Source organism: Erinaceus europaeus, chromosome 14 (genome assembly GCF_950295315.1).
Source record: "Erinaceus europaeus chromosome 14, mEriEur2.1, whole genome shotgun sequence".
In the NCBI taxonomy this organism is placed as follows: Eukaryota; Metazoa; Chordata; class Mammalia; order Eulipotyphla; family Erinaceidae; genus Erinaceus; species Erinaceus europaeus.
In genome coordinates, this window is record NC_080175.1 from 17,543,960 (window position 1) to 17,566,810 (window position 22,851).

General features: G+C 40.8%; 1 protein-coding gene across 4 annotated transcripts in view; it reads right to left on the minus strand.

Annotated features, from left to right (window-relative positions):
• RBM20 (RNA binding motif protein 20) overlaps positions 1–22,851 on the minus strand; it is a 243,108-nt gene that overhangs the window by 92,062 nt on the left and 128,195 nt on the right. Inside the window, exon 1 of one of the 4 annotated variants that reach the window (XM_060171336.1) lies at positions 16,177–16,364. The exons of 2 other annotated variants lie outside the window; for them this stretch is intronic. In XM_060171336.1, the coding sequence (XP_060027319.1) occupies positions 16,177–16,265 (89 nt within the window). In that variant the 5' untranslated portion in view covers positions 16,266–16,364. Of the gene's footprint in view, positions 1–583; positions 1,189–16,176; positions 16,365–22,851 lie in introns of those variants that run through there. One more of the 4 variants, XM_060171333.1, reaches the window with a different exon arrangement.

Consider the following 22,851-nt stretch of genomic DNA (forward strand, 5'->3'; position numbering starts at 1 on the left):
AAAAAAGCAGCTTTGTTGCCCTGGAGATGGCACAATGGGAGGCCACAGGACTTGCAAGCATGATGTCCTGAGTTTGTCCCCTGGCACCATATGTATCAGATAATACTCTGGTTCTCTTTCTCATTAATAAGTAGAGAAAGGACCAGGGAGAAAGCATAATGGTTATGGGAAACAACTTTCATGCCTGAGGCTCAGAGGCCCCACATTCAATTCCCATAGCAAGAGCTGAGCAATGCTCTGATATAATAATAATAATAATATAAATTAAAGAAAAATATTTAAAGAATAGCTTTATGTGAGTCATTAATTATCTCACTAGAAGCAAAAGATCTTTATTAAAGAAACAAGGGACCTTCTTAAGAACCTTTATTAAAGAAAAGTTCTTTAGATTTTCTACAGATGTGGAGAGGGGACTCTGTAGTGACAGTCTATTGGGGTTTCTTCTGAGCTGGCAATAGGAAACTGGCCTCCTGGTTCTGGTCCTAACTCATGCCTGCCAACTCTGTCACAGAGACTTTACCCCTCTAAGCTTCAGTGTCCTCACTTCTGGGAAAAAGGACAAATTGCCATCTTGTCTCATTACCTGATGAGGGCTGCTGTGGGCTTGAGTAGGCACGGAGCTGGCAGACAGCCTGAAAACTGTTGGGTGCTGTGTAGCAGCCCAGAGGTGCACAGTCCGGAAGATGAACGTGAAAAGGACATTCTCTGTGGCATCACAATACACCTTTTCCTTTCTGAAAACAGTTTCCTACAGAGGAATATTACTCCACGCTTGCAGAGTAACATTGCTGCTGGGATTCAGGGCAGGAGGAGTTCAAATCAGTCCTGCTATGTTTATGGGACAGCAGCCACGTCAGTGGGACTGTGCTCTGCATGGCAGAGGGAACAGGGGTGTGAAGGAGCAGACGTGGCAGAGCTAGGGTCCGCCTGGATGTGTACACCAGCTTTCTGGAATTCCACCTATAAGCTGGTGGCTGTGGGGAAATACATATCCTCTCGAAGCTTCAGGGTTCTCCTCACCAAAGCAAGGACGGCAATATCTGGGCTAGAGTCTAGTTTAAGTGAGAGGGTATATACGTCAGTTGTTCCACATAGTTCTTAGTCCACAGGAAGCATCTACCAAACCAATGTATCAGCAATCATGACCAGTCCTATTCTCCTTGCCATTATGACTATCCTTCCATCATCATCATCATCATCATCATCATCATCATCATCATCATCATCATCATCATCATCATCATCATCACAGTGAGCAGGTGATGAGTCTTCCTTAGGGGTAGATGACAGGAAATCCAAAGAGATGTGAACATGGAGAAAAGGCATGTGAAAAAAGTAAATAAATAAGGGTGGGCATCTGCTGGGAGAGGAGGGAGCAAGACTAAGAGCAGGACTCAGAAGCAGAGGAGCTGTCCTAACATGCCAGGCTACAAAGATGTCAAGGATGGCACCATAGTGATACCAGGGCTAAAATTCAAGCTACGTAATTATTACACATGAGAAGAACAAGAAGAGGACTTAGAGATCACTTGGTTTAACCTGCCCACTTTACGAAGGGGAAATGTGAAATATAACTGAGGTGGAATAATATGTGACTCAAGCTCAGGACTCACTCCTCAGAGCTCATATAGCAGTTACAGAGGAACAGGGTCCCATCTGCCTACACCAGGTGAGTCTTCTTTTTAAGGGGAGAGGAGTGAGGTCGCATCCTTTTTTGGGTAATGCTATCTTCTTAGTAACGATCAGGCTGCTGCATAATCATTGGCTGGGCCTCTGTGACTAATTTCGAGATCATTGGGTCAGTTACTGGTCTTAGTCCACATTTGGGCTTTTGCTGATTCCAAACGGCTGTTAAAGTTCTCGCACCCCTTTTTGCTTCATGGTTTTCAGTGAGAGTATTAATATTTTTTATATCTCATTAGCGATCTCATCTCCAGGACAACCATAGGGATGGTGCAAGGCACACATAACATTTCCAGTTTATAACAGACTGAGATCTAGCGAAAGCAGATTGACTTCCTAATGGCATCTAGTCCATAAGGGACTTGAGTGAGGATCATTTTACTCTAAGGCCAGGAAGTAAGCCTTTGTCTGTATCTTCCCTAAAGGGAGCTTCCAAAAACAAAGTCAAGGCCCTATTTCTTTGGTTGTGAATTTTTGATTTGGCTTTTTTTTTTTTTCTTTTTTCCTCTCTTTAGTTTAAGAATTACTGAAATAGTCCCTTTATTCTGAGGTTGTTCTTCTAATTTGTCATAGTGGGAGCCCCATCCCAGTTAACTGATGTAAACCAACACATAATATTGTTTTAAGGTTTACAGTGTGATAATTTGACATGCATTAATGTCCAGTAGTTACCACAATAAATTTAGTCCAACCTAGTAAGATTTTCAGAACAAAAGTGATGCATAGTCACAAACTAGCAGTTGGTGGTAAAAACGGAAGCAGCCTAGATGCCTATCAACAGATGATTGGTTAAGAAGCTATGGAATATACACTCCATGCAATATTACTCAGCAATCAAAAAAGATGATCTTCTGTCCTTTGGGACAAAATGGATGAAACTGGAGGTGACTCTGCTTAGCAAAATAACTAAGAGATGAAAGACAACTACCAGATGTTTTCATTCATATGTAGACTCTAGAGAAATGATATACATGAACTTGAGGACAAAAATCAAGCAACTATTTCTAAGATTTGTGAGAAATAAGTGACTATCTTTGGGAGGTGGGAGGGTGGGGATAAAGAACTCTTATGTTGGGTGTGATGTGGAACTATATATACCATAATCTTACTTATCTTGTAACCTACTATTAATCACAAATACATTTTTTTAAAAAAATGAATAGGAGAGAGTCTGTTTTTCTTACTAGTGGAGGCTTCAAACTATTCAGAAGAGAACTTATGATGCATGCAGCAAATGTGGAGTCATGTATTAGGGTTTTTAAAACCTCAGAATGTTGATCTTTATTTTTCTAATATGGCCTTTTATAAAATGATGGTGTTGTGGCTGCTAATTTATTTTTATACTAATACTAATATTTACTTTATTTTGAATGTTCATATTTATTTTATTTTTAATCTTAATACTATGTGAATAATATAACAATATTAATTCATTGCCCATACCCCAAGTAATAAATACAATTATACTGGTGGGTATTTTGCCTGTACCAAAAAAAAAAAAATGTGGCCCAGGAGGTAGCACAGTGGATAAAGCATTAGACTCTCAAGCATGAAGCCTGGAGTTCCATCCTCAGCATCACATAAACCCAAGTGATCCTCTGGTTCTCTCTGGCTTCCTTTTTTATCATAAATAAATCTTTTTTAAAAAATTAAAATAAAGGTATAAAGGTAAAGTTGTCTTAAGGTTTACAGTGTAATGATTTGACATGCACAAATGCAAAGTAATTACAATAAATTTAATTAACACATCCAGGATATTATTAAATAATGTATTTGGACTCTAATTCAACTTCTGTCTCCTCCATGAATTCATGTGGTATGTCCATTTATTTATATATCTGTCTATTTGTATATACATGTAGAAGAAAACATAGCAATAAGAGAGGACTGAGGGGGCTGGTCAGTAGTACAGCGGGTTAAGCGGACATGGCCCAAGTGCAAGGACCAGCGTTAGGATCCCGGTTCGAGGCTCCGGCTCCCCAACTGCAGGGGGGTCGCTTCGCAGGCAGTGAAACAGGTCTGCATGTGTCAATCTTTCTCTCCTCCTCTCTGTCTTTCCCTCCTCTCTCGAGTTCTCTCTGTCCTATCCAACAACAGCAACAGCTATAACAACAACAATGATAACTACAACAAGGGCAAGAAAATGGGGAAAATGGCCTCTAGGGGCAGTGGATGGGTAGGGCAGGCACCAAGTTCCAGTGATAGCCCTGGAGGCAAAAAAAAAAAAAGAAAAAGAAAAAGAGGGGGGACCAAGTGGTTGTGTACCTACTAGAAAAAAAACCTGTTACCATGCTTAAGGACCTAAGTTCAAGCAACCAGCATCCACCTGTAGGAGTGGGGGGATCTTGGAAACTTTATAAGAGGTGGAACAGTGTTGCAGGTGTCTCTCTTTCTCCCTCTATCTCCCTCTCTCTATTTTCCTCAGTCTCCACAGGATGGAAGGGAGGGAGGGAAGGAAGAAGGAAGAGTAGGTCACCAGGAATAGTGGAGTCACCGAGTTCCTGGGATAACTGGTGGGGAAAGAGAAAATTATTATTATTATATAGTACTTATATACAATTATACATTAATATAATATTGTTATTATTCTCTCTCCTCTGGGAGAGGTGTGGCCTCAAGCATGTGTGATTTCATTGCTCCTAGAACAACATTTTCATCTTTTTTATTTCAAATGCAGAAAGCGAGAGGGAAAAGAGGAGACAGCATGATTACGAAGTTTCATCTGGTGATGTGACACTCCTAGATGGTACTGGGGCTCAAACCTGGGTCCCACATACGGCAAAGGAGACACCCAGCTGAGCTATCTTCTAGCCCCAATAAGAGAGTTTTTCTACATATGACTGGATTCAATATGTAGTACATTTCAACAAGATTTCTCCCTAAAGAGACAAAGCATATTCTCCTAGTTTCTTTTTCTTTTCTTTCTTTCTTTCTTTCTTTCTTTCTTTCTTTCTTTCCTTCCTTCCTTCCTTCCTTCCTTCTTCTTTTTTTTTTTTTTGTCTCCAGGGATATTGCTGTGGCTTGGTACCTGCATTATGAATCCACTGCTCCTAGAGGCTATTTTTTTCCCCTTTTGTTGCCCTTGTTGTTTATCACTGTAGTTGTTATTATTACTGTTGTCATTGCTATCATTGTTGGATAGGACAAAGAGAAATGGAGAGAGGAAGGGAAGACAGAGAAGGGGAGAGAAAGATAGACACCTGCAGACCTGCTTCACTGCTTGCAAAGCGACCCCCCTGCAGGTGAGAAGCCAGGGGCTCCAACCGATCCTTAACACTGGTCTGTGGGCTTTTTGGTATGTCGGCTTAAACTGCTGCACCACTAGACCCCGACCCCTGCCACTCCCCACCCCACCCCCCAATTTCTTTTAATACACGGAAGAGTGAATGCAACATGGTGGAGTGAAAACAACAGTCAACTGTTGTTGCAGGAGGCCCAGGTGTGATCCCACAGTTACTATTTACTCCCCATGGGACTGTAGGTTTGCCTTCTTCCCCTCTTTTGTAAAAAGAGGACATTAAATTAGACAAAGCAACTCCAAGGTCTTTTCCATCTTTGAAATATGACAACTTTTGAGGCTTAATTTCCTCATCTGTCAAATGAACATAATGTCTGTTCTGCCATCTGTCAGAAAGATCAAATAAGATGTTTAGGCCTGTGAAGATGATGACAGTGACAATCACTAGATATTAAATTACTGTAATCATTGTAATATTATTATCATTCACAAATTAATCTATCTTTAAACTCCAAGGAATGAATTTAATATATCATATATATGTGTATATATATATATATATATATATATAGAGAGAGAGAGAGAGAGAGAGAGAGAGAGACTTGGTTCAGATGTATGAGCTACAGACCAGCCAGCCTGAAAGAATTTAATTTTTTCTTTCCCTACTCTCTTGAGCAGACAGTTTTCTTCAAAGAAGGGACTGTTTAAATTTATCCATAAAGACTGAATGAATGAGTTACTGACAGGCATTCATTTATAAAATGCTCTCCTCTACAAAGGCATTCCAGACAGGCCCATGGTGTTCACAGTAAAAAGCAACTTGAGTCCATTCAGGGCTGGAGCTGCTTTGTCTCAACATAGTTTTTTGAGAAGTTTTTTTGACAGAATCTCAGTGGTTTTGCATGAGCTCCAATGGAAGCAGTTTGTTTCGTTTCTGGAGCAAGGAAAGAATCTTTAGAAACATAAGATACAGCAACTTCTCAACCTATAAACTTTTCACGGGGACACCAGAGTCTTTTGAGGTAGAAAAACAAGATGTGTGAAATGTATAATTTAAAGTTGCTGTACAGAGTTGCCTAAAAAGTCAGATGTAAATGTTTATCCATGTGAATGGAACATCTTGAGGTTTATAGGCCAGCCTCGCCCCACAACATAACGTGTACATAAATATGCATGTCTCCACACAGACTGTTCCCCATCTCTGGCAGCTTCTTCCCTACAAACCCTCAGCTAGCTATCATCTTTCAAACAGCAGCTCAGATGTCAATCCCTCCAGGCAGCCTCCTCTGACCCTGGTATCCATCCAGTAATCTACCACTATACTCTGCTGCTCCATTAACCCTGATTATACACTCTTCTAATTCCTACCAGCTCCTCTCTTACTTCTCTACTCAATGAATCACAAGACTTCCTCACTGCCCCATGATGAATCTAAAGGCAGCAATTTTGTGTTCCATTTCATGTCCCAGTGCCTGGCCCATAGAAAGTGTATGGGACCATCAGCATACATATACACATCTTCTCCATGTGTATGTGAGTGCAGATAACAGTTACGTATTGCGTTCTCAATTTGTTTTCCTGGCTAAATGTTTCATGTGTGTATTGCTGCAAGGCTTTGAAAATAAAGCCCTGCAGAGAATGTGGATTAGAATCAATCTTTGAACACTGTCAAAATTATGGAAATGCCACCCACCACATCAAGTACAAAATTCTAAAATATTCAACAGAGTTGCTGCCACATTTTTCCTTTTAACTAAATCTGAAGAGAATGTAATTTCAGTGTGTGATCTGAGGAGATGTAGTGTCTAATCTACATCATTCGGAGATGAAACATATGCTCCAAGAATGATCCCTGTCTTCTTTTTTATTATTGTTGTAGTTATTATTATTTTTTTGTTTTTTTATTGTTGTAGTTATTATTGTTGTTGTTGATGTCATCGTTGTTGGATAGGACAGAGAGAAATGGAGAGAGGAGGGGAAGACAGAGAGGGGGAGAGAAAGATACACACCTGCAGACCTGCTTCACTACCTGTGAAGCGACTCCCCTGCAGGTGGGGAGCCAGGGCTAGAACCAGGATCCTTAACGCCAGCCCTTGCGCTTTGCATCCCTTGCGCTTTGCGTCACTTGCGCTTAACCCACTGCGCTACCGCTTGACTCCCGATCCCTATGTCTTCTAAACTTTACTTTCAGGAGTTTACATCATTGAAATTTATCAGGTTAAAAAAAAAAAGTACAAGGGTGACTATAAAATTGTAGCTTATTCACACTGCACCAAATACAGGTCCAAAAAGGATGACAGAAGACCTAGTGGGGGCTGTATTGTTATATGGTAAACTGGGAAATGTTATGCATGTACAAACTATTGTATTTACTGTTGAATGTAAAATATTAATTCCCCAATAAAGAAATTAAAATAATTGTAGCCTATTGTAAAGCAAATAAAATTTTAGATTGTTTTAAAAGAATTACAATGCTAAATTGAAATAGCTGGACTTTCCCTAGGGCTGCCCAGACATTTTAACCAAACTGATTTAAGTGAAACATTAGTCATTCTGAAACTAAAGAGGCAGTGATGGTGGAGGAGCAAAGGGTAGAAGGGAAAGGGTACTATTTGGGTTGCAAGTAAAACCACTTCTTCCACGTGTTCTGGGTCCAGTAACTGTACTTCCTATTATAGCTGAGTTTTCTCATCTATGAAATGGGAGGCTCAGATGATTTAGGATTCCTTTATGCCTTATGCTTTTAGGATGACATTTCCAAAGCTATAATTTATGATATGGAAGAGTAAGGACCATCCGGCCATGATACAGATACATTTCAGCCCAGAGATGTCTGACTTTTAGCCTCTCCTGCATCTCTAGTTCTGAGTAACTTCTGAGATAGGTATTTAATCTCCATGCAGCAGACCTGTCTGTAGAATGAAACGGTGAAACCACATAAAGATTTGTAAACTCTGGTGGGCATCAGGAAAGCTTCTGGAAACACCAGTGCTGGGCTCATGTGTTCACCAGTACCCCATGTCTGTCCTGGGAGGTCTACCAATGGGCCTGAGAATTAGCATTTTAGTAAGTCCAGGGGATACTGATACTCGAGAACCAATCAACTGAAAGATCCTGCCTGTCATCTTAAGCACCTATGGTGGGAATGCTGCTAAACTATGCTCCTGTTAACTTGTAATCTTATAAATCACTCTTTTTTAAAAAATTTTTTATTTAAGAAAGGATTAGTGAACAAAAACATAAGGTAGAAGGGGTACAACTCCACACAATTTATTCAACACGTCAGAGGAAAAATAGATTAGATATATCTCAAGTTAGTTAACTGCCTAGATTTCAGTTCTGAGTATTTACTCCTTCAGTCTAAGCATGTAATGTTTCAGATTTGAAAACTGAATTCTGACACTGTACTTAAATTGTTAAAGCATTTTTTTAAAATGACTTTCCCCCCTAATACTGAGTTATTTATAACCGTAGACCAGATAGATCAGTATCCTTTGGTCCTATCAGTATCTAAGATATAATTATTAGTGGATAACATTACATTACATAAATCATAGTGAGGTCAAGTATAGTATGGTAAATCTTAACCATGGGATTTTCACATTAAACCAAGCTCCCAAGTAAATTGGTTATAATAACGATCTATTGCTTTCCTAAACTCTAATACTGCAAGGAACCTTCCCCATTCTCCTTAAAATCCTTAGTTCTCCCAGTCCTGGTACCTCTGGAACTTTGCTTGTATTTCTTGATGCCTCTTCTCTTGATCCCTTACTCTGTTATACTGTTTCCACTGAACTCAACTAAATCAATACAACCTGTGCCATCATGTCACATTATGCTACCACTGTCTTTTTGCTTCAATTGTATCCAGAGGTGCCAAGCCTGAGATGTCAACTGTCCAACTCCAATAATCTGGTGAGACAGTTCCTAACACTCAAAACTGTCTAGTTCCATTTCAAATAGTGCATTCTCTAACAAAGTTACAGACCCTAGATATAGACTAGGGCCTGAGGGCCTGGGTACATGGATATATGTATCCATAAATTAGGAGAAACTATATACCTCAAAGTAAAAGTGCTCAGTAGTCTGCTGTGATTAAGTTTAGATTTAATAATCTTGGAAAGCAGGTAGAAAGGTCTAAAGAAGGCACCATAGTCTAATCCAATCTTTACTATTTAGGACTAGACACCCTCCTCTTATACCCCTACTTCACTTCCCTCGATCACTATCTACCCAAATAACTACACAAATGAAAGTAAGATATATTTCCCAATCTATTCTGACAGCACTAACATTTTTCTCACCCCTTGATACTCTTTAGAGGAAACACCGTATACAATTGGCCAAGATATATATATGTGTGTGTGTGTGTGTGTGTGTGTGTATATATATATATATATATATATATATATATATATATATATATACAATTAATGTCCCTATGACAGAATTATCAAACAGATAAATGCAGCTAAATTTAAGGTTAGCTTAGACCCCACTAAAATTTTAGGTATATTTCCTCCTCCAACTTGAGGCCAGACTCCACACACCTAATACTGAGTTTGAATATAGCAAATGACATTCAACGCTTTAACAACTGGGAGAAAGTCTAAGCTTGTCAGATTAAGGACTACAAAAGCTGGAAAAAGGAAAGATACTGGTTCACTTAATGATGACTTTCTTTTTTTAAATATTTATTTTATTAATTTATTCCCTTTTGTTGCCCTTGATATTTCATTGTTGTAGTTATTATTGTTGTTGTTATTGATGTCATTGTTGTTGGATAGAACAGAGAGAAATGGAGAGAGGAGGAGAAGACAGAAAGGGGGAGAGAAAGGATTTTAAGGAGAATGGGGAAGGTTCCTTGCAGTATTAGAGTTTAGGAAAGCAATAGATCGTTATTATAACCAATTTACTTGGGAGCTTGGTTTAATGTGAAAATCCCATGGTTAAGATTTAAGATAGAAAGACAGTCACTTGTGAAGCGACTCCCCTGTATGTGGGGAGCCGGGAGCTCAAACAGGGATCCTTGCGCTTTGCACCACCTGCGCTTAACCTGCTTCGCTATTGCCCAACTCCCTAATGATGACTTTCTGACTAACACTAGGCCCTACTCAGGCGATCCTTGGATTTCCACAGATATGATGGGCCTAGACCTCTAAGAGATCCTTCTCTCCACCATCACTGGTCACTTCCATCAGGAACATCATCATAAGCCCTGTTGTGGGTCTCTCCAAAACCTTGCCCTCACTACAGAGCAAAGTCTGGGAACAGACTGTCCCACTCTCTGAAGAGAGGCTGGGTCATCCTGCTACCACTCAAGGAAGACTGGTCCTGAAATGAGTGCAGCCATTTAAAATGTTCCCAGCTGTGACCATGTGCTGTGACCTCAGACTGACATGGACTGGGAGGTGAATATATATATCTCCTGGGTCAGATAGATGGCATAAACAGTTAATAGTATTTGTATACTTTCTTCAAGTATGGGAGCTATTCTGTGCCCTAATCCAGCTATCTAGCCTATTCTCAAATCTGTCACTATTTTCTCAGACATATTTTTAGTCCACCTGCATGTTACCTATCAAGCTCAAATAAAATTACTAAAGTCATGGGCCCCTAGGAGCATATCTAAAGTAGACTTCCTAGTTCCTTTCCACCCTTAGAGCCTTATTCTCATCTGCTCTATTCCTACTTTTTGGTTCCTATCTATTATTTAAGTTCATTGTTTTATCTTGATTTGTATCTTGCTGCCTTTCAGCCACCAAGTTTCAGGTGCTACTATGATTCCATCCTGACTTCCCTGGGCAGACAACCTCACCAATGTCTCCCGGAACCTCATCTCTCCAGAGCCCAACCCCACTAAGGAAAGATAGAAACAGGCTAGGGGTGTGGTTGAACCTGCCAATGTCCATGTCCATCAGAGAAGCAATTATTCCCAAAAGAATGCTGGGTCATACTCCCAGAGAGGGAGCAACATTAGGGAAAGATGACCAGAGGGCTCTGATCTCCAATTCTATCAAGACCCCAAAACCCAGAGAGAGAAAAGGAATAAAATAAAGTTCCAAATGGTATAGGTATGACTTAGAAAGGAAAGGAAGGCAGGACCAAAAAAAAGGCAATTATATAAAAATATGGATAGTTATAGAAATAACAGTCAACCAATATCTGTGATCTTGGGAGAAATACTGCTGTTTCTAATAGAGGGGAGGAGGGGAAGACACAGAAGTCTTGTGGTGGGAACGATATGAAATTATACTCCTGTTGTCTTATAATTTTGTAAATAAATAACTAATAAAAAGAAAGTTGTGATGTATATATATGCAATGGAATACTACACATCTATTAAGAATGATGAATTCACTGTCTTCACTTCATCTTGGATGGAGCTTGAAGGCATCATGTTAAGTGAGATAATCCAGAAAGAAAAAGATGAATATAGGATGATCTCACTCATGGACAGAAGTTGAGAAATAGCAACATATATAGGAAACACAATGTAAAATCGGACCGAGTCTGACGTATTTCACCAGAGTAAAGGACTCTGGGAAAAGATGGGGGGCAGGGGGCTTTCAGGTTCTGGTGAATGATGGTAGAGGAAGACCTAGGCCTGGAGTGAAAGAGTTTTGCCGAAAACTGAGAAAAATTTAGACTTGCACCAACAACTGTATTTACTATCAACCATTAATCTCTCCCCTCCAATAAAACTATTTCTATGAAAGAAAGAAAGAAAGAAAGAAAGAAAGAAAGAAAGAAAGAAAGAAAGAAAAGAAAAGAAAAGAGAAGAAATTGAGAGAGAGAGAGAAATTCAATGGGCATGTCAACAACATTTGGTCTCCTGGAATCAAAATACTGATAGTTCACACAGCCTTGACCAATTTAGTTGGTTGTTTGGCTCAGTTCATGTTATGAGATTCGTCAAAGAGGAAGAGAGCCTAGCTTCATTCACACTGACTTCATTAATGCAGCGAACAAAAGTGTCAGAACTCCAGAATGCCAGAAATCCTTTAGTCAAGAAACATAATAACCATGAGAAAGTCCACCTTCCAAATTCACCTTAGGCTGGAAAAAATGTTTTTGATAAAATCAAAAACACTAGATTCCACCACTAGATTTCAAACTTGATTCCCATGTTTGGGTCACATCCCCAGGAATTCTGAGTCACCTTAGCTTTTTAGATATTTAATAGGCTACCTGAAGAATGATTAGGAAACCAAGTCTGAGATTCACTGACTTGTATAGAAATATAATCAATTTGTTCTTCACAACTTTGAACCTCATGAGACATATTTGTAACAACAAACAACACGACCATTAAATTATACTTATGAATAAATAGTGAAAGCCAGTGAGATAACTCACCTGGGAAGGTGCCTACTTTTTCATGAGTACCAGCCAGGTTCAAGCCCAGCCCCCTTTGTACTGTGGAAAGCTTCAATGTTGTGGTGTCTTTCTCTGTGTGTGTTGTCTCTCATTATGTGAAAAGGTCACCCTGGAGCAGTGAAACCCAGATGATGACAAAGTAAATAAGCAAACACCAAAGTTTTTAAGACCACAAAGGCTCACAAACAGATGGATGGGCAATCAATCAATGCCTCTCAGTTATATTCAAACACCTTTCACACAGTTCAATTCATAATTTTTTACAGCAAGATTTCCACCTCTCTGCTGCAGATAACCAGGCAATGGGAAGGGGTGTGGGAGGGACACACATATATAGGATTCTTATTTTTCAGTAGTAAGCACATTGAAGACAACATCCACATCCTAAAATTATTTACATTCAAATATGTCTGAATGGCACAGGGCTGAAAAAATTCAGACACTGAACAAGTAGTTGTCACTTGAATTTATAAACTGTCTCTAAGCATATGGGATAGTAGACCTTAGCAGAATATACTACATGTTTCATTGTGCAGCAGGAAATGTGTGTGTGTGTGTGTGTGTGTGTGTGTGTATAATGTGCACTACTGAATTCTTTTTTTCAACTTCTATTATTATTATTATTAGTGATTTAATAATGGTTGACAAGATTGTGGGATAAGAGGGGCACAATTCCATACAATTCCCACCAGAGTGCCATTTTCCACCACCTCCATTGGAAGCTTCCTCATTCTTTATCCCTCTGAGAGTATGGACCAAAGATCTCCATGGAGTGCAGAAGGTCAGAGATCTGACTTCTGTAATTGCTTCTCTACTGGACATGGGTGTAGACAGGTCAATCCATACCCCCAGCCTTTCTCTACCTTTCACTAGTGGGACAGGGCTCTGGAGATGTGGGGTTCCAGGACACACTGACGAGGTCGTCTGCCCACGGAATGCAGGCTGGTATCATGGTAGTATTTTTCAACTTCTGTCTATGAGGGAGATCATCTCATATTCATCCTTCTGGTTCTAACTCATCTCACTTAACATGATTCCTTCAAACTCCATCCAAGATGGGGTGAAGAAAGTGAAATCACCATTTTTGACAGCTGAGTAGTATTCCATTGTGTATACAGACCACAACTTTCTCAGCCACTCATCTGTTGTTGGACACCTGGGTTGCTTCCAGGTTTTGGCTGTTACAAATTGTGCTGCTATGAACACAGGTATACATATATCTTTTTGGATGGGTGTTTTTTGGTTCCTTAGGATATATCCCTAGGAGAGGGATGGCAGGGTCACAGGAAAGGTCCATTTCAAGCCTTCTGAGAGTTCTTCAGACTGCTCCACAGGGGTTGGATCAATTTACACTCCCACCAGCAGAAGCACTACTCAATTCTTAGGGTATATAAACATTTAAGGTTGAAGCTTTAGAAACAAACCATGTGACTATTTGTTTATAACTTATTCATTTCCCAATATGGATGGAAATTTCTAGTATCTTAAAAATATATATCTTTAGGGAGTCGGGCAGTAGCTCAGTGGGTTAAGCACACGTGGCGCAAAGCACAAGGACCGGCATAAAGATCCCGGTTCGAACCCCGGCTCCCCACCTGCAGGGGAATCGCTTCACAGGCGGTGAAGTAGGTCTGCAGGTGTCTATCTTTCTCTCCCCCCCCTGTCTTCCCCTCCTCTCTCCATTTCTCTCTATCCTATTCTACAACGACGATATCAATAACAACAACAATAATAACTACAACAATAAAAAACAAGGGCAACAAAAGGGAATAAAAAAATTAAAAAATTATATATATATATATATATATATATATATATATATCTTTATCACCAGTCAAGAAAGCAAAGGGCCCCCCAGCCCCCACCTGTAGGGACAAAGCTTCATGAGTGGTAAATCAGGGCTGCAGGTGTCTCTCTATCTCCCCCTTCCCTCTCAATTTCTGGCTGTCTCTACCCAATAAATAAAGATAATAAAATAAAGAAAAAGACAGAAAGAAAGAGAGAAAAAACACAGGGCCACCCAAGCACAAACTATTAATATGTAGAAGACTTCTAATTTTGGCCTCTGTTTTGCAAAGTCATGGTCCTGGTGCCGGGTGATGTCATACCTGGTTGAGTGCACATGTTACCCAGGGGTAAGCTTCATGCGTGGTAAAGCAGTACTGCAAGTGGCTCTCTTTCTCTTCTCTATCTCTACCTCCCCTCTCTATCCTATCAAATAAAAGTAATAAAAAAAAATGTGACTGGGAGGAGTGGATTCATCATGCAGGCACCACTAAGCCCCAGCAATAACCCTTGTGACAAGAAAAGAAAACAAAATTCCATGGTCCTCTAAAATAGAGCGCAGAGAGGAGATAAAAGACAAAACAGCAGTAGCTAAAGGGACAGATCCATCTTGGTTACAGTTGCACACATTCCATTTTAGATCTTTTCTCAGACCTCCACAAACTAAGACGTATGGTTCGTATCAAAGCAGACTGAAAACTGACTTGGCTAAGACCAGGGAAAAACAACAAAAAACAAAACAAACAAACAAAAAAAACAGGATAAATACTCGATAGCTGACTTTTCATTCCAAACTGCTCTCCAGCGGTTCCCCTGTCTGCCGCATCCATTGCTAATCAGAAGCAGTCAAGGCCTGACATGTACGTAGCTCTCTATGGTGAAATTGATTATTATATTACTATGGAAAATACGGAAGTCATTTCATTCGAAATATCAAATTCCACAGAAATTACACATGGCAGCTGTTAGGGAATGCATGTGGGGGAAGGGGAAGTGTGTGAAAATATTAACCCAATCCCCTTTTGTTTTTTGATATTTTTCAAATACATGCAAAAAAAAAATCTCCAACACTTGTAAAGCAGAAACCAGCAGCAAAGCTACAGAATGAACTTTTTTTAAGTTAAAAAATGTCCCATGATTTAAGATACCTCACACATGCCCATTTTGTGAGTATAGATTCTCTCTTTACACCCTTGCAAAGCAGAAAACCAGTATTCCTCTCCTGAGTGTGTTTGAAGTGATGTTTGATTGCACCAGATAAAGAAACAAGGTGAGTCATGTTTGGTTGTGCTTGATTCTGCTAACAGGTCATCTCATCTATGTCCAGATATGTCCCCTGCAACTCACAACACGACCAGAGTTTATATGCTGGCTTTTGGTCCGCTAAAATAGTTTACTTAGAAATTTAACTTTACTGAAGGATTCCTAACAATTGCTAAAAACCTAAATCACAGCTCCTGGAAACAATTTCTGATCATTCTTTCCTGGTGAAATATTCCCCCATTTAAGAATTCTTACATGGCACCCCCTCGAGGTTCACAACTCTGACTAAGCACTGAACAGATACATTTCAAATGCCTTTCTGTTCATTTTCCATCATCAACAAATTATAGCAACTAGCACAAAAGACCTCAACCTTAAGAGATGCCCCCCAATCATGCCCCCTCATTGTTCATAAGGTTTCAGGATTCAGAAAATATCCCCTCTGGTGATAACGTGATCTGTTTTTCCTGTAGCCACGCAACTCTTCTTTAAAAATAAGCTTAATAACCAGCGTAAAAAAAAAAAAAAAGGGCACGTACACTTCCTGCCATTGGGATCACTGATTTCCCTAGGGCCACAGGGATCTGTTTTGGGTCACATGTTACCATGCCATTGTGAATCATTTATTATGATTTTTTTTTTAACAGGAGGGGTAGGGATACAGACAAATCGCACACTCATGCACAAATCCTTAGCGCCAAGAACATGGTTAGAGAGCTGAACAGGAGTAGGGAAAAAAGAAACAAACAAAACAAAACCTTGATTACCACCACCACCACCCCGCCCCAAGTGCTAGGGGAAGATGGGATGACGTCATGCAACCTTACCTTTCAGCAAAAGACCAGGGTGCCAAGCACCGAGCGTGGACCTGAGGACCTGAGACCTGAAGCCGAGAGTCATTTTGGGTGTTGTACATGTACCTCCCTAGAAAATTCCAGTGACATTCTACCAGCCGCCTGTGTGCCAATCATGACAAGCTTCCACTGAAACTCTCGGGAGTCTGAGAAGGGGCAGAGGAGGGGGAACGCCAGTGAGGGCGTGAACGAAAGAGAAAGAGGTCCCAGCGCACTGCAGGCCAGACTGGAGAGTCACATGCCCCCAGGGGCCATTCCTGCCGCATTACACATGCTGAGTGTAAATGGCAAACAATATCAGTCGATGTTTATGCCACATGTTCTCAGCCTCTTCACATATCAACACCCAGGCCAGCTCGCACAGACAGGCCTCCTGGGAACGCTTCCGGAGACAGCATTCCGTGCAGCCATGTTTTCATAAAAATCCCAAATTCTCTAGGCTTGGCTTAATTTCCTTTTTGGTGTTGGTGGTTTGTTTGCGTGGTTGGTTGTTTTGTTTGTTTGTTGTTTTTAAAGACTTATTTACCCACTAATGAGAAAAAGAAAGAAGAGAAAGAGAAAGGAGCACGAAGAGAAGGAAACAGAGGAAGAGAGGAACAGAGCATCGTTCTGGCACATGCGATGCCAGGGGTTGAACTTGGAAGCTCGTGTTTAAATGTCCCGTGTCTTAACACTTTTTCCCTCGTGCCAGCCCGCTTGCTTGCTTGTTTTTCACTGTGGGTTTTCACGGGCGACAGCTTAGGGAAGTGGTAACATCAGTCAGATACCACCAACAAACTGGTTTCCAACCGACAAACCTTCAGTGGAGCTCACCTCTTCTTTGCTCTTCTACTCTCTTTTTTATGGAGCAGGGGATGGACTGAGGTGATCTCACCTGCCCAGAGGTAACTGCAGTGCTTTTTGGCAGGAAGGATGAATCGTTTTCTGCTCTTAGCAATGGTTCTTACTGGGGTGATCTTTCTACTCCCAGAAGATGATGGGAACATTTGCAAGAACTAGAGGGACAGATTTCTGTCAGCATGTACTGGGTAGAGGCCAGGGATGCTGTAAAGATTTTATCATGCTTAGGACAGATATGCCCACCCCACCCCAGCCCCCAAAAAGAAGGGTTACCCACCTTTAGATATCAGTGTCACAGCTAAAAAAAAAAAATGCTGACACTAGGCCTTGCAGAAAATATGATCCCCCCAACAAGAAAGAGAAAGAGGGAAGAAGGGAGGGAGGGATTGAGAGAAGAAGAAAAAAGAAAAGAAAGTCAAGAAACCCTGCTCTGTGAGGAACTGGCTAAAGGGTGTGCGGTTGAAGGACAGGCATGGTCTGTTATTGCTTATGAACTTGCTAAATTTTCTCCTGCACTTTCTTCTTTTCTTCCCAAACCTCACACTGTAATCTTTAAACAATCCAAACACACTAAGCCTCCACGTGACTCCCTAAATGTAAATCCGCTGTCCACAGGTGCCCTGCGGCCAGATGATGCAAAGCAGGCATGGTCCTCGCCAGTCTCTTCTGGAGGGTCTGATGCTCATCTGTGAAGACTAGGACCTAACTCTCTCCCAAAATTAATCAGGCAACCTGTGCATTTTAATTAATTAATTTTTTTTACAAGGTAAAACCTCCCTGAAAGAGCTTGTCAAGAATTCCCCCTAGAGGGGGAGGTTGAGTGTAATCATTGGCATTAAGAGGTTGTACCCCATGAGGACTCAGTGTGTGTACCATTCATATGGCTCACTAAAAGTCAACGTGAATGCCCGTCACATCTGCCTGAGCAGCAGGATCCAGCTACCCTGTATGCCCAAGGGCTCTTTCTTCCTAATTTAGTCACAGCCCACAGGCAGCTCATGCTCAGCTGGCTCTGGACCGCTGACTAAGTCACAGACACCTAAAGGCGCCAGTCCCAGATCCTGACCTACGGGGGCCAGCCAACCTGGCTAAAGCTGTGAGGCTGCTCAGACCATGGGTTCCTCCCACAATCTACCAGGTTCCCCCAAGGTGCCAGGCTCCAATCAGCCACTGCACACTTTTTTCTGTCTTCCTTTATTGTGCCCAAGGTTATCCTAGGATAAGAGTTTGCTGAAAAGCATCTCACTGCTGACATCTCCCTCCAAGCCAGCAGCTAAGCCCCCTGCTCTCATTTGGCCCCAAGGGAGAAGCAATGGTGTGGAGTGGCTTAGGACACAGATCGTGGGAGCAGCCAGGCTCTGCCAGTCATGAGTGTGGCGGAAGGACCGTGTCTACAGCCAAGATTATGGTACAAGGTGTATTTGGTAGCCCACTGCCCGGAAAAGTCACACTCTGCTGTTGGGAGCACTGTACCATGATGTACTGATGCTGGCTTGTTCTTTTAATTTGATTAGTTTTTATTTATTTTATTTATTTATTTTGCCAATAGATGTTTTGCTGGGCTTCATGCCTACACAACTACACCACTCCCAGTGAACCCTTTTTAGAAAGAAGTCAGAGAAGAGAGACACTACAGCACCACTCATTAAACTCCCTTTGCATGGTGCTTCCACATGGTGGCTGAGGGTTCCAACCTGTATTCCTGAACATTGTAAAGTGTGGGCTTTACCAGGTGTGTTGCCCCCTGACTGCTTGTGTATTAAGATAAAAGGGACTCGGGGCCCAGTAGATAGCTCCCTGCAAGGAGCAAACACAAGGCAGCACATGAAATTTTGAGTTTTGAGTCCCAATATCATATGGGGACATCATAAATGACACTGAGAGAGTTCCATGCATGGTGCCAGAAGTTCTGTTACCTCTCTCAGAAAAAAAAAATGAGTGAAAAATGAAGCCTGATATGTCACTCAGTAGGATCATGTTCCACAAAGTCCTGGGTTTAATCCCTGGCACAACATCCAAATGAAAAGGTGAAAGGAGGGGCCAGGCAGTAGTGCACCAGGTCAAGTACACCTACTATGAAGTACAGGGACCTGAACAAGCTCCCAGCTCCCCACCTGCACAGTGAAGCAGGTCTGTAGGTGTCTATCTTTCCCTCCCCCTCTCTGCCTTCCCCTCCTCTCTCAATTTCTCTCTGTCCTATACAACAACAGCAACAATAACAATAACAGCAACAACCATGGAAAAAAGATGGCCTACAGGAGCAGTGGGTTTGTAGTAAAGGCACCAAGCCCCAGTGATAACCTTGGGTGGGGGGGTGAAAGGCACCCAGATCTGTGGCCTGGAATGTGACACCCAGGAGGGGCAAAGTCATACTTAGAATGAGACCTTATGAGTGTGTGATCCTCCGTCTTACCCAGAGATTAAAACACAGACACGGGACCAGCTGGTGGTATAAATGGTAAAGTGTACATGTAATAATGTGCAAGGACCCAGTCAGGTTCAAGCCCCTGGTCCCCATTGTAGGTGTCTCTCTTCCTCTCTATCCCAAAAAAAAAAAAAAATGAATCCAGAGGGCCGGGCAATGGTGCACCTAGTTAAGTACATATGCTACCATGAGCAAGGACTCTGGTTTGATCTCCTAACTCCCACCTGCAAAGGGGAAACTTTATGAATGGTGAAGCAAGTACTGCAGGCGTCTCTGTCTCCACTCTCCTCTATCTCCTTTATCTCCACTCCCCTCTCAATTTCTCTCTGTCCTGTCAAATAAAGGGTGATAAAAAAAGGGAAAAAAACAAAGCAAAAACACCAGGAGTAGTGGATTCATCAGGCAGACACCAAACCCCAGGGATATCCCTGGTGGCAGTAAAAATAAACAAACAAATAATGAACACAATAATAAATGAATAATAAACAAACAAATAATGAACACAATAATAAATGAATAATAAACAAACAAATAATGAATAAAATAATAAATGAATAATAAACAAACAATGAATACAATAATAAATGAATAATAAACAAATAATGAATACAATAAATGAATAATAAGAAAGCAAATAATGAATACAATAATAAATGAATAATAAGAAAGCAAATAATGAATACAATAATAAATGAATAATAAGAAAGCAAATAATGAATACAATAAAATATTTTTAAAACACAGATACTATTCCCATCTCTAAATGACCATCAAAAACTGAAATATAGTTAGTACACACTGAGTGCCTTCTGTATACCAGCCCTGTGCCAGGCAAGAAGGGAAGGAGGGCGGGGCACAGAACACAATCCCCACTCCTCAGATGAGAACACCGAGGCTCCAGTTCCAGTAATTAACCCAAAGTCAGTACATTGAGGTTTTTTAAAATTATTTTTTTAATGTAAATGCACTTTTTAAAATTTATTTTATTTATTCCCTTTTGTTGCTCTTGTTGTTTTTTATTGTTGTAGTTATTATTGTTGTTGTCGTTGTTGGATAGGACAGAGAGAAATGGAGAGAGGAGGGGAAGACAGAGAGGAGGAGAGAAAGATAGACACCTGCAGACCTGCTTCACCACCTGTGAAACAACTCCCCTGCAGGTGGGGAGCCGGGGTTTGAACCGGGATCCTTATGCCGGTCCTTGCTTTGAGCCACTTGCGCTTAACCCGCTGCGCTACAGCCCGACTCCCTAAAATTATTTTTATTGGAGAAATGTCACTTGATTCAGCTGAGTTGTCCTGGGGTACAGTTTCACATCTCTCTGAAATATGTTTTAGTTCACCTTGCACACCACCAAAGTACTCTGGACTCCCTACTGCCTTTGAACTCCCCTCTCCCCCTCAGTAACCTTGAATCTGCAGACACACAGTAAGGAGTTATTTTGGTGTTGGTCCATTTCTGAATTTTATGATGATTAAGATTTTGATGAAGAAGCTGCACTGAAATATTACAAAGAAATGAAAGGCAAAAATTGAAGAGAATGAAAGAATAGAAATACTTCAGAAAAGACTTGAGAAGACTAAACTGCAAAGAGAAGTATTATCTATCAGACTGCATGAAGTAAGGGCAATTCCACCTAGTAGACAAAAGACTGATCACAAGTTCAACCTTAAACACTTCTAGAAAAAGTTCAAAAGAACCAAAATTTCTAGAGGAGTCCAGGTTCTTGAATTTATAGAGAAGAGTAATGTTATAAGGATGAAATATCTGTCGCTCGTGCCAGAGGTTTTTAAAAAAAGCATAACATTTAAGTATCGAGTTTAGGGGTAAAAATTTTAGATCAATATATTTTTTATTAACTAGGAAAAAAATATGTGGACATTTGAAATAAGGTCTGCTTGATTCCAAAGACCTTGTCCTTACACTAATACATCTTACAATGTGCAAGTGGCACATGACAAAAGTAGAGCAAAATAATTTGTAGAACCCAGTGCAAAATGAAAACATAGGGTCACTGTTCAAATTGTATCAAGAATTTCAAAATGGCAACTCTAACTAAGCTCAGGACCCTTCTGAGCATAGGCTGTATGAAAATACATGCTTTAAAGGGGGCCTAATAGGAGGACAGAGTTCTGATGGGCGGTGGGGCACGTGCATTTTGGGTCTTCCACCCACCGCACAGTCAGTTCCAAGGCCACTTGCTAGACATCATACAAAACTGCCCCTCCTTCCCCTGTTCAGTCCTTTCTCCTGCTAGGGAGGCAGCTTCAACACAATGGATGGGAAGGAATGGGTGGAACTAGGGGTGGGAGAAGCAGAAAGCAGTTTTACCTAAATGAATGCTTTTGTTAATTATGTGTTTCTGGGAGTAAAGGGTGGGAGGGGGTCATCTGGCCTCCCCTTGAGAAGATGTCCTTCAGGGCCTGGTGCAGACAGGTCAGTGGAAGGTGGGGAGATGTGGTATGCTCATGCAGTAGTAGGGACACAATTGGCAGGGGTGAAAGGCTCAGAGCCAGTGAGTAAAAGACCTGCCACTAGGAGGAAGGGAATATAGGGTCTGCGTTTGGCTTCATCACCCACCCACTGTCTCACCTTTGGTCAATGAAACCCAAAGTGTCTCCAGCCACCAAGTATCAACAGCTTAGGTTTACCAGCTTAGGTAGGGCACATGGCCATTGGAAATGATGCTTCCAGTCTGCTCACTCTCAAACCAGTGCATGCATTCTACTAACCCTCAAGTTGTAGCTGTGGAAAAGGCAAAATAACCCTTAAGTCAAAGTATGTATGTTTAAGATTGGAGTTTGAAAAATAGCTCACTTAGTAGGAAGCCTGCATTGCCATGCACTTAGCCCAGGCTTGAGTTCCAGCACCACATGAGAGTGTTAAAGCACTAGAGCCAGCTCTTATGTGTGGTTTCTCTCTGTCTTGTTCTTTATTTGAATGAAAAAAACCACCAGGAGTGATGAAGTTGCCCATAAGTTAGGTTTTGGCTCATAAATATAAATGTAAATATAAATATAAACTAATATAAATACCGACTAAGAAAATAGTCCAACTGGTAAGAGCATAGGACTTACAAGTATGAGTTCTCAAATTTAATCTCTGGTACCGCACACACCAGGATGATGCTGTTTCTCTCATTCTCTCTCACTAATCAATAAATTTTAAGTGTATGTATGTGTAGCTATACAGTATTATTACTAGACAACATACTAAAATGTTAACAGGGGAAGCTGTGTTTACATGGTAGAATTGTAGGCAATTTTCTCTTCTTTTTCTTTTTGTAAATGTTCTGATTTTGCTTTAATACGTAAGCCTATTTTTAGTAAAATAGTTCTTTTTTGGTTTTTAACTTTTTAAACTTGTTTCAGTGATTTATTATTGAT